General features: G+C 36.8%; 1 protein-coding gene across 5 annotated transcripts in view; it reads right to left on the reverse strand.

Annotated features, from left to right (window-relative positions):
• Nucleotides 1-15,080, reverse strand: part of robo1 (roundabout guidance receptor 1) — a 278,848-nt gene that overhangs the window by 11,963 nt on the left and 251,805 nt on the right. For all 5 annotated transcript variants that reach the window (XM_015379556.1, XM_015379555.1, XM_015379558.1 and 2 more), the window contains 5 exons: nucleotides 14,166-14,366; nucleotides 10,809-10,835; nucleotides 7,800-7,842; nucleotides 4,976-5,130; nucleotides 351-734 (listed from right to left, as the gene is read on the reverse strand). In XM_015379556.1, the coding sequence (XP_015235042.1) occupies nucleotides 351-734; nucleotides 4,976-5,130; nucleotides 7,800-7,842; nucleotides 10,809-10,835; nucleotides 14,166-14,366 (810 nt within the window). The remainder of the gene's footprint in view (nucleotides 1-350; nucleotides 735-4,975; nucleotides 5,131-7,799; nucleotides 7,843-10,808; nucleotides 10,836-14,165; nucleotides 14,367-15,080) is intronic.

The raw sequence follows: 15,080 nt of genomic DNA on the forward strand, positions 1-15,080 counted from the left end.
ATGAACCCTGAACAGCTGCCCTAATTGCAATACAAAATCCAAGACATCAAACAATAACCGGAGTGCTGGCTTAGCCCTGATTTTGATGCAAACACAGGCAAAAAGGATGATGGAGCAGTACATGAATGGCAAAGAGAAAAGCAGAAGGAAAGAGTAATGGTGCCTGTGTTCACTGAAAAGGACTCAAAGAAAGTCAAAGGATGAATAAGCATGGATCTGTGCTACAGTCATACAAAGTGAGGCTGAAACAGCCAGAGGTGGAAAGAACAGCAGGGAAAGTCAAGCGGAGGAGGATCATGGCTCGGAGATGACTTCTGCAGCCATAGCTGCTGGATATTCCGCACACTCACCCTTATTCAGTTTGTTTTGCTCCAAGATGTTGTACTGAAGCTGGGAGCCCATTTCCTGTTTCTGTTGGACTGAGGGAGGTTTCCAGCAGTGCTTCTCATTTAATTCCCCTCCACTTCCAAGTCCGCCTCCACTCCCTCCGGTCCCTCTGTCTGAGTTTATGTTGTTGCCCATGATGGCGGACTGGATGAGCTGTGTGGTGGCGTAAGGTGTCGGCTGCCCCCCTGGACCGACAAAGCGCCCGTCCTTTAGGTTTGGGCTGTTGAAGGTCTTCATTTCATTGATCTTGTTAGACAGGTCTACATCTCCATAGACTCCCGACTCTGGCACCATGAGGTTGGTCTGCTTGTTATCCATCTGGCTGTTATAATTGGCGATACAGTCGGCTGGAGAACATGAGGAGGGTATTTAAGTCAATCCTTTCCATACAGCTGATCAGCTTAGCACCTGTAAGCCATCCTAGTAAAGATTTCATACACTCTGATCTACTAAAGAGTTGAAAGACTTGTGCTTAAGCACAACACATACACATGTTTAACCTTTTAACACCACTGTCCATCCTACCTTATTCTGTTTGAAACCTTAGCTTTGTCTGTCAAAGATTTAGACATTTCATAGGTGCTTCTCAATAATTTAGATAATCATCAAAACACTGATTTATTTTGAGGACCATGTTTATGTTTTAACAAATATTATGTTTCTTAAACTAAATTTCTCAATTTTACAACCAAAGGTAGGTCATCTGACTTAGTTTTCCAGCACACAATCATCAATACCCTTCATAAGGAGGATATGCAAAAAAAAATTGTGACTATTGAACAACCTGACTGTTCAATGTTGAGTGTCCACGCATATCCAAGCATGTAAATAGAAAGTTAAATGAATTTAAGGGGTCCACAACCAACTTCAATTTTGTGAAGCTAAAGGATGTTAAAGGAATCAGTGCTTCAAGAGCAACACTTGAAGCCTGGACGGATCCAGGACATATTTTAATACAGTTTGCTAGTACTCTCCACTCTGCTCCACCCCATTGCCCCAGACTGTCTTGCAGCCTGTATCGGTGTGAGTGCATCACCTGTTGTCCTGTGTTCCTGTGCTCACCCTACTCTCAGTGGGGTTCTCTCTTCTGACTCTGATCATGACCTGGACTGCCTTTGCTTGCCACACTTGTTCCGTGTTACACTCAAGGTTTGCGGAAATACTGATTTAATTTCATTGCACAACTGTTACCTGTCCAGCCTAATACAAGTACCTTGTTAATTCTTATTAAAGCAATACTGGTTTAATGAACATGGAGTCACTGTACTCTACTTGCCAAGCCTAAACCACATAGTGAAACTGTAGAATATTTGTAGAGACAGATTGCCAACAATGCTGATGAACTGAAGGTCTCGTAATACCTGAGCAAAGCCATAGTCTGATCACCTAAATGCTACAATACATTAATGTAGTAAATCATGCAATTGGGGGCCCTACACAAGTTTTTACTATGCATCACGTCCAGTACATCGAGATACTTTCCAGTAAGCTGACTGAAATGTATTGGCAATATTTTTTTGTTTTTTTATTTGCTGGTTTTTCTTCTTTATTTTTGGACATAACTGAATTATTGGTTTTTAAAATCTGCAAGTCAAATATCAATCAAAACAATCAAAATTAGCACAGGAAACTTGTTTAAATACATTCTGTTTGTAATGAATCTATATTTAAGCTTTAGGTTTTACTTTAAATTGATAAAATCCCAGAGGATAGACTTCAAAATGTTTCTGTTAGCATATGAAGTCCTTTGTCAATATGCCACATTATCTAGAACAAACTGCAACAAAACTTTAAAATGACTGAAACATTAAACCCTTTTAAAACCAAGTAAAAAAACTATTTCTTAGGAGTTGACTTTGACTTTCCTAATAAAACCAGTACCTGAAATAGCATTAACTTAGATAGGTGATACCTGTGGTGTTGCACCTTTTCCCCTTACTCTTAGTCTTACTAATGACTCATTGTGGATGTCATCTCAGTTTCTTTCCATCTGACGGTTGAAGCATCTTAACTCATTGAAAGGGAAAGCGAGATGTGTCTGTATCAAAGACATGGAACGAGGCGCGCAGTAAAAGCACAGCTTCACTGACAGATCCAATTTTCCCTGGCTCATAAAATATTCAAATCCTCCAGCAGATCTGAGAACTAGCCTTGCGGTAAATACCAGAGCCTGCCATAGGTACATGCGGCTCGTGCCGTGCGCCTTACATTTCAGCTGCATAGAGCAGATCAACACTTCAAAGGCTGATGTATGAACGCGCCCCTATGGCTGAGATAAAGAGACATTAACTCTGATTGCTTTGCTCTGTCACCTAGTCAGTGATCCTCTTAATGTTCTGAGTTTAGTTTTGGCACACACACAAAGCATGCATCTGGCAAGCTCCTTTGTGTCATATAGCAGCGTGTCATGTGAGCGACTGAGGGCTTCCTTTTGCCTGTTATTCCCTGTTAAACATTGCACACTTTGTTCAACCTCAGAAGGGTGATTAGCACAAAGAAAAACTAAACTTGACTATAAAGTCTGCAAAATGAATTATTAATCCTCGCTGGGAGAGGGTGGAAGTACGGGGAAACTACTGAGCGGCTGGATGTATATTGGGTCGAACAGCTGGACAGGAGTTATGTGCTGCTATTAAAACCGTAGCCCCAAAGAGCATAATTTACAACATAAAACATTTTATTGCTGTCCAAGTTTCCACTGACAGGGTTGTTGGTCATGGCAGAAAACTATTAACATTAAGCCCTATCATCTAAGTGAAAGTTCTTGGCTGCTTTAACTACAGGTGACCGTTCTAGAAATACCGTAGTGTGGGTCAGCCCTGTGAAGTAATCTGAGCAAACCTAGCTTTTATTTTTAAGAATAGTCCAGCATGAACTAAAATAGCACCCACTTTTATTCTATGGGATACTTTTTAGCTTCTACTGTAACTTGGTCTTATTCACATTATATGTCAGGTAATTTCTAGCAAGCACTGAGGTCTTATTTTCTCTGTTTCTCATTCCTAGCTATGAAAGTGATAGTTGCTGAAGACATCAGCAGTCGGTGTATTAGAAAACACTATTTAACTATATGTATTTACATTCTAGAGAAAGTTAATGAGAGGCTGAACAGAAAGTCAAAATTTACTTGGCCTCCATCTCCAAGCATTTGGAATTATATTAAGAGAATTATTGCAGAGAATCAATGCAGATAATATATTAACCACTTCATAATTTCATAACTTTCACCAGATCACACCCTTACTTCAAAAATCTGAAACTGTTTTTTAACTTGACATATCTTAAGTTGAAGGCATTCCGGTAAAGGTCTTGGGAGAATTGGGAGCTAATGTTTTTTTAAGTTCTTAAAAAAAACCGAACATTTTCAGGGGAACCCTTAGAAAGTTGTGCTTGCATATACACCTACAAATATAAATACTTTCTCAGTTAACATATTTTTTTTTAATCTCAAACTACCATTGCAATTTCTAATTAAAAGTATTCAGATTAATTGTATATTTTCATCACCCTTAGTTTTTGGTAAAGGTGAGGGAGTGCTAGTAAGCAACAACAAAGTAGTTTAGATCCTCAAGTGCATCATCTTTGCTTTATCTAAAACTTATCAGCAGCAGATACAACAGAAATGACATTGAACAAGTTTTCAGAAAATTTTATGGTTTTCACTACTTAATATGCTCATGACAATTCTGCATTGCGTATGGACAGAAGCATCTTAATTCATTGTTTTAATTAAATAAGGCATCAAATTAAAAAGTCCAAATGCCTATATTCCACTCTTTTATTATGTTTGTCAGTATTTTGGTTGATCTTTCTTACAGAATATTTGAGTATTATTGCATAAGGGGCTAATTTAATAGAATTTTTCTGTTTCCTTTAAAAAAAACATAACAATTAATGTGGACATATGCTGCAATTGTTTTGAATCATGCATATGAGCCTATCAAGTCAGAAATGATTCTGCATCAGCATCCTGTTTGTTAAAAGCGTAGTTAAACTAAATAAAGTTGCCAAGGCACCTTACTTTAGGGCGGAGGGATAACTAAGGAAATGAGATTTAACCTAAAACTATCCCCTGCTTTCTGCTGATCCTCCCTCCATCATTCCGTCTTTTCCTGCTTCTGGACACTATCTGCAGACCAGCTCTGACCTCCTCGCCTGCTGCACATTTCTTTAACAACTGAGCACTTAGAGGAAATTACATTACCCGCAATAACAACTGTATGGAAATCAGCAGAGCAATTTGATTAGCAACAGAGTAGAGCTATAAGCCCTGCTCAGTATACTCCCTTTATTTCCTGCCTAAAACAGCTCTACCCCAACCTCAGATAAATCAAACACACAAAGCACAGGCTCACTGCTCTCCTGGTTTTATTTCTTGTGGAAACCTACAGAAAGCAGAGATGCACACACCAACTCTCTAGGGAGCTAACCCAGATATCAGATTGTACTTCCCTTTTTCACTGCAGATTCCCCCAGCTCCCACATTTCTTATCACCATAACTATTTCGTCAATGACTGCACCATCTCCTTTGAGAGAATTGTTTATTTTTGTCGCTCCCTGCATATATCCGGCCTGATACTGACATACCTGGTCGGCTGTATGTTGCCAGGTTGCTGTCGCTGTTGCCGTTGCCTGCAGTGCAGCAGTTGATGCTGCAGTCATTGTGGTTGGAGCAGGAATTGGGCCACGTGTCGGCCAGCCAGGGTTGAGTGGCAGAGTCACCCATGTTTAGCAAACCAGGCCTGTAAAAGAAAACCAAATGTTAAACAATAGTGACAGAGTAAGCCTACACCACAATGACATTCATCTGAATGAACTAAAGTACCCACAGAAACAGAAGATTATGGTGGAGTTTATTTACCCAGCTGAGAAGTGGAAACTAAAAAATCCGGCTTTAGTAGTTTTTGCCTTTTGGCCAAACACACACTGAGGGAACACATTAGGGGAAAAAAAACACAAGCCCAGCTAAATAGATTGTGTGTGCTTGACTTGCCCAGAGCCGACAACATTTCTCTGAGCCCCCGTGAGTATTAGCGATACGCTTGGATTAGACAGCCAGATAAAACTCACTCCCAATGTTGCGAAATGCACATCCTGAGCAGTCAGTGAACCACAAATACACCCTGAATAGATTCCATGGTGTCACATAATATCTCTTTCATTCCAATAGTTTTTTGTTTTGTTATTTTTAGTTGAGCAAAAGACAAAGGAAGAAAAAATATTTTTCTTCATTGTCTTTATCTCTTTATCAAACATTTGAAACAATAAAGATCAATCTTTGCAAATTAGGAAATCACTAGACCAGTCTTTTTTATCAATGTGACACATTTTAGGACATTTTCATGTAAGTTTAGTCATAGCTTAAAGCCAGTAAATCCCCCAAATAAGTTTGATCAGTGAATCAGAATATTACATAAGAACAATCATGAGAAGAATATTTAATACAGGATAAAGGATGAACCATGGGAAGATCTTTCCTCACTGAGCACAACTTTCAAGTAGTGTTGCACCCACTGATATTAATGTGGAGTTAAGCAGAAGGAAATGTGTGGTTAAAAAAAGTTTTATAAATAAAGCCTTGGGAAAATTCAGAAGCAAAGCTAGTTAGAGAGTTTTGCTATTTTTTTCCTTTCATATCCCTGTGTTATTACTTGTATCAATGTGAAAATATATTAATCCTTTACCATAAATAGATTTTTTTAATTGGTGCTATGTCATTTACTAAATTTCTGAGAAACTTAGTTTTACTAAATTAAATTTCAAAAAATGGTTTTAGTACAGAGTTATTTATGGCCATGTGGAATGTAACTGTTGTCCTAGATACATATACATGAGGTGGCTTTTGAAGTTTAGACTTTATCAGTAGTTCTTGTCTTTTACATTTTCCCCAAAGTTTGAAATGGGCTTTATTTCTCTGTTTTAACTAGTTTTTGTTTTGACTTTTTTCTTACAGTATAGGCAATGTTTCATTAATATCCTTGATACAAGATTCTGACCAGCCAGCACCTTTAGCATAAACCTTTGGCTGCTTACCATCCACGTGGAGGGTGTTACAACATATATGCTGAATCCTTAGGAAGCCAGTCTTCTTTTCCATAATTGCTTACACCATATTTTACCATTTCAAGCTAAAAAATAATTGTTAATTTTAAACTAGGCAAGACTGTTATTTTATGAGTTTTCAAACCTCAATAATAGAAACTGAAATAACAGAATGTATTCCTTCAAAGACAGCCTCTGAAATATATACGTATATTTAAAGGTATGTTTAACGTTTTTAATTACTTTTAGAAAGAAATACATTTTTTTTTAAATAGACCTGTGCAAGATCTGTTAACAGGACTGTACTGTGCAACCTGACCTTTTGTAAAATAGTTAGTCTAAAAAAAAAAAAAAGCAACATATTATGTTTCTATTGATGAATACCTTACCATACAATGCAAACAAGACAAGAGGGTCCACCTCAGCAGGGTCATCTATTGTTTTAGTGTTCAAATTGGTGCAGAAAGATTCCCACTCTAAATATCCAAGCCCTGAATTAGCATTGAATTGCATTTCCTCACTCTAAACGACTCATTTCTTGGATTCGTTTTTGGTAATGAACACATTTGTCTTTTACAGCCAAATACAATCTCACAATAGCTACTCAATCACCCCAGCAGCTCTATGTTGATATCGAACAACCATTGTTGTGTTGCAGAGCTGACATAGCCTCACTGCATACAGGATTCAATCATACAACTGGGTAATGTAATGAATATAGATTTACTGTTGATGGCTTCAAGCTAACTATTCATTAACACATGAACAATACACACATTTATGGCAAAATATTAAGTAGACTCTGTACTCTGAGCAGAAATCGGGTAATAATTGAATGCATATTTTTTCTCCTTTGTCTATGTTTGCAAGCTATATGGCGATATGCCAAAGGCCATCTAGCGGATGTGCAAATGAGTTTTGGTGGATTTAATTCTGATGGGACTCACTGTTTATGCACATTACCCCATTTCACTGTATAGGAAGCTGTGCTTTGGAGCAAGTGCATGCCTATCCATGAATGTTTAATATTGAAGCTGTGGCACAGCCTTGTGGTTGGATGTGGCCCTTCACTATATGTGATAGGGATGGGCTTCTGGCAGGCTGCATGTGTCTTTGTTCCTTGGGTAATACAACACACTTAGTGCACCTACATGCATCTCCTGCCTTGAGGAACTTAAGCAAAGGCTCAGATCCCCCCCTAGTGGCTGTGAAACATAGTACAAATGCCCTACCCTTATCTTACATTCACAAATGTTTTTTTGTTTTTATTATTAATAAAGCATTTTTTATTCAAATATACTTATGGTCAAGAATGTTTATACAGTTTTGTTGTAGTTAATGAATAGAAACAATCTAAATAAAACCTTACCTTCCAGCAGTGCTGACGCCTTCCCCACCCCTCTGGTATGCCACTAAAAAAAGAGAAAGTAACAGTTTCAAGTTTACTTTCATGTACACAAGGCTGCATAAGAAAAGGAAATAACCAATTTTTATACAGCTCATGTATATATCTTTTGTATTGTAAGTGGTGGATAATGTCAAGTGATAGAAATAATATATAGCTTCCTTTTGTCATTTACAAATATAAAAACTGTAAAGGGTGGAATGCATTTGAAATCAGTCTCATAAGTCAGTTCATTACAGAATAAAACTTTTCTGCAGTCACAGCTGCAGGTCTTCTGGGGTTTGTTTCTATTAACTGTAAAAAGACAGTTTTTTTGTTTTTTTTTTGCCCATTTTTTTCAATTCAGTTCAAAGTCCGATTGGATGGAGATTACCTGTAAGCATCAATTTTCAAGTCTTGCTACAGATCCTGAGGTGGATTTATATCTGGACCTTGGATGTCTTACACAAAATTTTATGTTCGGGCTAAAATGTTAGCACTGTTTTCTGGTTAGAGGGTCAACCTTTGACCCTGTCTTTTAGAGGTTTTTTTTTTTAAGCAGGTGTTTATGCATCATTGCCATGCATTTAGCCCCATCCATCTTTTCATCTACTCTGATCAGCTTTCCTGCATGACAAAAGAATCCCTAAATCATGATGCTGCCAGTCCTACATATTATATTGGGTATTATGTGTTCACATTTACATGAGGTGTTTGTTTCTTCAGACATAATCAATCAACAATTAAAAGTATTTGCTCTCATTTTGTTGCCATAACAAATGTTTCATAAGATGCACAGCCTAAAATCTGCACGTGACAGGCTGTGAAACAAAGGATAAAAACAAGGTTACCCATGTAAAGTCTAAGCTTCACAGTGATGCGAAATCATGTGTGTTCAGATAGATAGAGATACGTGAGGCATTCACTTTATCTGTACCCATTAATTGTTATATCCGGAGACCCTTGAATGGATGAAGGAAATGATACGGGGCAACAACCTAGCATACTTAAAGCAGAAAAAGAAATGTGTTACAGTACTAGTAATAGAGTCAGTAAAGCCGCAGATAAACTAGTAGTTTCCTACTTATCAATATAGAATTGATTTATTAATTCCTTATCCTTAAATTCTTTTCTGAGAGATTTTCATAATATAATCTCCACAAAACGATAACATGATAAAAATATCACAGGATCATACCTTGTGAAAAAACAAAGAAAACATACACTGTAATTTAAAACAACTTGATTAAAAAAGCATATAAGGAATCCTATAAAATACACATAAATCAAATAAGACTACCTACAGCTCCTTGCTCAGTCAGTTCATGCTTCTTAGGTTCTTTCCCACTAAATATTGTAAAGGAGGAGTTCTGTTTGTTTTACTTCAGGAACAGTGCTTTTGTGATCAATATTTGAATATCTGCAGCTCCTACAGAGTTACCATGGGCAACCTGACTGCCTCTCTCATTACCGTTCGACAATGGCTTCTTAATTCTGGCATATTTCGTTTAGGCAGGCCAGATATATTGGTGTTTAACACTCTTTCTGCTTTTGAATGATATATTAAACAATATGTTGTGAAGTTTAAAAAACTTGGGATAGTGTTGAATAGTGACTAGTCTGTTGACTCCTCCTGTGTTACCTCTATATATTAATTTCAAACAAGTGCTGGAGAGATAATAATAGCATACGGCTAGAAGTGGCTAACTACAAATACATGCCACACTTTTCAGATTATATTTCTCAGAAATATTTTGTTATCTGTCTCCCATATCAGAATTTTTTAAAGAACGCTCTGATAAAATACATTAAAGTTTAATGTTTTACAATTAAAATTATATACATATATATATATATATATATATATATATATATATATATATATATATATATATATATATATATATATATNTGTAGAAATGTTTGAATTGTTTCAGCTGTCTGAGTGGCAATGGGAGGAGGAAGTAGTATAAGAGGCTTATGGCGAACAAATATGTGTAGCCTTTTACTGCTCCAGCTCAGGTTCTACGACTTTAAAGCTCTGCACGCTGGAAGTTTAACACTTTTAAGGGTTTCTGAGCTGCCAGCGTGTGAAAGGGAGATATACCTCCAAATTTAATTACAATCTCTACCCTCAGAGGGGAGGGGGTACAAAAGGATGAGCATGTGCTTGGCTTTGTTCTTTCCCTTTCTTTTTTTTTTTTTAAACTGACAGTGTACTTTTTTCTTTTCTTTTTTTTTTTTTTTTTATCCAGAGGAGGTAAAATTGTCTGGTTGCAGGTTAAAATCAGCATAATACTTTGCACAGTCCTGTTTTTCTAAAACTGTAAAACCGTGTTACTTGTGTGAGGAATGAATCTGACCCCAAAGAGTTTCAAACAAATACAGGAACAAGCGTGCAGCTGCAAAGGGATTCTGCGTGATTGCAACCCTCAAGGTAGATAAAAAAATGACAAATGCAGGAGTACCTACAGATAGTAAAGTATGCACAGACAAGATCAACAATTGCACATAGTCTCTTTACTCTCCATCTATTGCTTACTGTTGTGTCCTTGTGGCCAAGATTCCTTTTCCTTCCAAAGGAGTTTAGTGAGTCAGAAAACCACAAACACAAACTCATTTAGAAGGATAGCTTTTCTTTTTATCTGCTTCACGCCAAGTCACTTTGATTCACAGATAACCTCCTTAAGTCCACTGCCTGTCTAAACGGTGCATCAGTACTGTGTCATTCTCTAAAATCCCATCTAGTGTTGCAAGCAGCCCCTTTGATCAAGTTACTACTGGTTTAATAGCCTCTTAGTGGAGTCTTGATCTCTGGCTCAGAGTTCTGACAAAACCTAAATACTGAGCAGAACTTTGGTTTCTAACAAACTCTGAAAATTATTGGTTTATTTTATTGTCTGTGTTGAGTGCTGATTTTATTCAGTCATTTCTTCTTTATAGATTCTACTTAGAAATTTCAGACATTGTCACATATTTTAGTCATTTGCTTACCTGTTGGTGTGAATGTAAAAGATGGAACTGTCAAAAAAAAGATGAAAAAATGTTAGTGTTTTTGAGCTTTAAACAGTATTTTTTCCACATTATTAAGTAACCTCTTGCAGCTAATCTGAGACACTTTTTAAACCTGAACTACAGACTTACAAGTCTGATCCATTAAGTAGACGTTCTTAATCAACCAGCTGCTGGTTTTAATCAACACCTACAGTAATAATTAGAGATGCACCAATCGACGGGCCAATTTCCCCTTGACTGGCTCTGGTCAATGATCTCCAAATAGTGATTAAAATGCATATTTAATTATTCTTTTTATATTTAAAGAAGTAAATAATTATAGGTACTAAAACTAATAGTATGGTGAAAGTCAAAATAAGGTTAGGGACCAATTCTTCGATCCATAAATGGGAATGATCTTGTTGGATTCAAAAGCTGTAACCCCTACAGTACGTGTTTACAAATCTTTGAATGAAAAGTTTAAAATGCAAGCAATAACATCTATTTAACAGTTTTTGTGTAAATTCAACAATACCTTGGAATAGCATTTTGTTTTGTTTTTTTTGTTTAACCAAAAAAAGGAATCTCATACTTGCCTAAAATTAAGAATAAATAAAATCTGAAAAAATGGATGTCATTTTTGTTTTACTGATCAAACAAAGAGCAAACAATAACGCTGTAAGTACTGAAGGTGGATGTAATATTTTACTGTTACCCAGTACACATTACCTAATTTAAAATATCCAAGAGGAACAATGCTTTTCTTTTCCTGTGATGTGTCCATTTAACTGATTATCTGTTCAAAGAAACATCCTCCAAGCACAATAATCTTATCATGTTTAAATCTCTGCTTCTGATTCTTAAGCAAGTCTAAATATATCGGCTGTCAGTTGGCTTTTATCTCTTTGATGAATGTCTTTGATGAGGAGACATCGCCTAAACTTAAAACCTCTGAAAAATGCAAACGTGACCAAAATATATAAAATCAGGTCTCCATTGAGAACATGGGCTGGATCATCACAAGATGATGTGAGGTATGATTGTACGTATTTATTTGTTAATTTTGCACATATAAACATATTCACACATCAGCACCATAAGGTTTTTAAATTGAACCTTGAACAGCTTACTGAATGGACAAAAGTAGCAGTAAAGTGCTAAAAGGCTAAGGTAGAAGGATTCAGTGTACGGTATGTGTTTTTCTTAACAGTTATTTGCTTAAAATTATGTAAAAGGAAAACAGAAAAGGGAAAAAAAAAGCTACTTTGAAGAAAACAAATTTTCACCACCTCTTGAGACATGTTTCCCATTTAATCCATGGTGGGTGAAAGAAAAGAAAATTTAGACCTGAAGCAGCCAACCGGAAGCCTATATGGAGAACAACTTCAATTTGCTTGGTTTTCTCTTTTCAATCTCTTGCAGCATGATGAGCTTGGAAATGTTGACAGATTGTAAAAAATCTCAGAGTTAAGATGTTTAATGGCTAAGGAAGAGGCACAGAATAATGTTTAGAATTACAAATAGCAACTATAGCAAGCACTAATATTCAGATGCGAAAGTGTGTGAACTTTTATTCAAATGTTTATTTTCTAATAGATTATAATTAGCTAAATTTCTAAATAAAGCTTGTTGTGTATTTTATTTTCTATTCACTAATTTCAACAGCTGCATCTCTATCAAATGAAAAATGAAAGATGCTGATAACTCCTCATAATATATTAATAAAATACCATTTTATACCTACTGCTCTCTCTCACACACAGTGTGACATTTTCTTTTCTCTCGATATTTATAATTATTTATAATTTAAGGAAGCAAGGCTTCCTTTAATATATGTAAATAGAGTTATATACAGTTCAATCTTCACCAGCACTTATAGTGTATATCCAGTAGTAAACAGCCAAAATAGGAACTGGAATTCAATAGCTTTATTTAAATCATAGCTCAGAAATTGATCATGCCATTTTATGCATCTATGCCTTGCGTGTTACAAGTAACACCAGCCACACATGCACACACACATCCCAATTCAACCCAAACTGCCAATTGTTGATTCATGTGGTTGCAATTATCCTCTTTGAAAACATTCTTGGTTACCCATTCTAACAAAGACTGTGGTCTTTTGTGGTCTAGGAGCACGAGGAGACAAGAGGGAAGGAGGCGGATGAGAAGGAGAGCATGCCTGCCTACTGTTCCTTGAAGAGTTCAATTTTTGTACCCTTCTTATCCAAGTTAGCATCAACATACAGAATCAGAGTGACAAAAGGTAACCTTAATCTGCATGTCATTCTTCTTTCATGCTTGACCGCAAGTCATTGCTGCATCCTGTAATCTTAGACATCAGTAAAGGCAAGACAGCTCTAGCCGTTACACCCCACACAGGTATCTGTACATGTGCATAAAAGTTCACGAAATCTTAGCTGAGCTGTATCTTGCTTGACATTTTTCATCAGCCGTGGCAGCAGTAGACTAAGGACATGGATAGTCTTTGTTTTCTGCGTGGAAGCCTCAGATTAAAAGCTAAATCAGTCATTTGTTTGTGCATCAAGGTTGAAGGGTGGATCTCCTCTAACACTTGTGCACAGCACTAAAACCGAGCCAAGGACCAGGGATGGAAAAGGTAGTGCTCACAGCTGCACAGCCTAAGGCCACACATTAAGCCAGCTCAAACATAATTGAGACTAAGATAGAAAGGCTAATGACTGTCTTTGTATCTTAACTACTGTGGGCAGGGGCCAGGCATGTCATGAACTCTGTCACTTTGACTTCAAGTAATACCTAGACAGATACAAGCAAACCACTGTGTCTTCGGTTGTCTTTTCTAGATTTCACATGAATCCAAAATACATTTGGATCACTTTTGTCTCTCAAGAAGATAAGCAGAAAAATAGATAAATCCACCTCCTCCATGTTTGAAGGCCTCTCCCTTAAAGGACAGGGAAATTGAAGGCATGTGAAAATGTCAGTATGTCCTTGATAAAGAGAGTTTAGAGCAAAATACTATTTCCTAACACAGTCAGATGGGAGTTGTTAGAAAAAGAGGGGAGTTTTTTTGGAGCTGGAAAAACACTTGACTGAAAACACACTTCACACTCTTGCAGAATGAGCATGACAGAATCATGAAAAGACATCTTCATGCTGTAGTCTCAGCGGGACTTCAAGTTGCTTCCTAAAGAGTCTTTTAGAGTGTGCTCTGCAAATAAAGCTTTTTATGAGAAAAGATATGAGAGATTGGCAGCTTTTGGATAAAACATAAAAATAACTATATAAAGATTTAGTAAATATTGCATTATACCTGACATATTCGGACCCTTAACCAAAGGTTTTAGTTTTGCACTGTTTTCCTTGTGCACTTACCTTTGCGTATGCCTGCATAGCTGCTGGAGAGGCCATTCCTTTTTTTTCTATGTCTGTATAACCAGATACTGAAGACCATAAGGATGATCCAGCATGCTGCTCCAATTCCCGCGATAAAGGCCGGCTGTTTGACCACATCTGAGATCTGCTGGGAGAGAGGGTTCTCCTGGTTCATGGTCTCAGCCATTCTTCCAGATGAATCTAAAGGAATGGTAGCAACAAAGAGGTGTATGCAGGGTTTAGAATGACTTAAAGTGTACATTTTGAATGTGACATTATTATTTGTCTGTTTTATTTTATGTTAAAAAAAAAAACTGAGATTTATTATGTAGGGAAAGTCTTAAAAACAAATGTATGAAAAAGTGGAGATGCATTGAGGAATAAAAACATTCTTTGTAGACTGTTCTGATCAGAAAGGTCCAGGACCAACATGTAACAAAGCTAATTGAATCTGCTCTGATCTGCTCTGATAATAAAGCGTATCTTTTTAAGTGTGAATAACAGGTTTTGCTATTGACATTTCTTTATGTCAAACAACATTTCTATCTCCTACAGTTACCATAATAATAAATCTAACATGGCAAAGCATGCACATTTGCTGTCTATTCTAAAATTGTTGAGATGCAACAGCCAACATTACTTTCCTAAATGTTGAGTCGAGGAGGGTTCACTGTGTGAGGGGAAGTCATACTCTCCTAGTTTGCATCCATAATTGACTTGGGAATTCTGACAGGAATTCAGAGCTCACCAATCAGCCTAACATCCAATATTGATGCACGTAGAATGTAGTGAAAGTTGCTGATTCAAACTAATGGTACTGCTGATGATTTGCATATTCTACTCATACTGATGATGACTTTTATTTCAAATTATAAGCTATACAACATTCGGGGCTTCAATAACTATCTGCACAAT

The sequence above is a fragment of the Cyprinodon variegatus genome, unplaced genomic scaffold (genome assembly GCF_000732505.1).
Source record: "Cyprinodon variegatus isolate N-32 unplaced genomic scaffold, C_variegatus-1.0 Scaffold194, whole genome shotgun sequence".
In the NCBI taxonomy this organism is placed as follows: domain Eukaryota; kingdom Metazoa; phylum Chordata; class Actinopteri; order Cyprinodontiformes; family Cyprinodontidae; genus Cyprinodon; species Cyprinodon variegatus.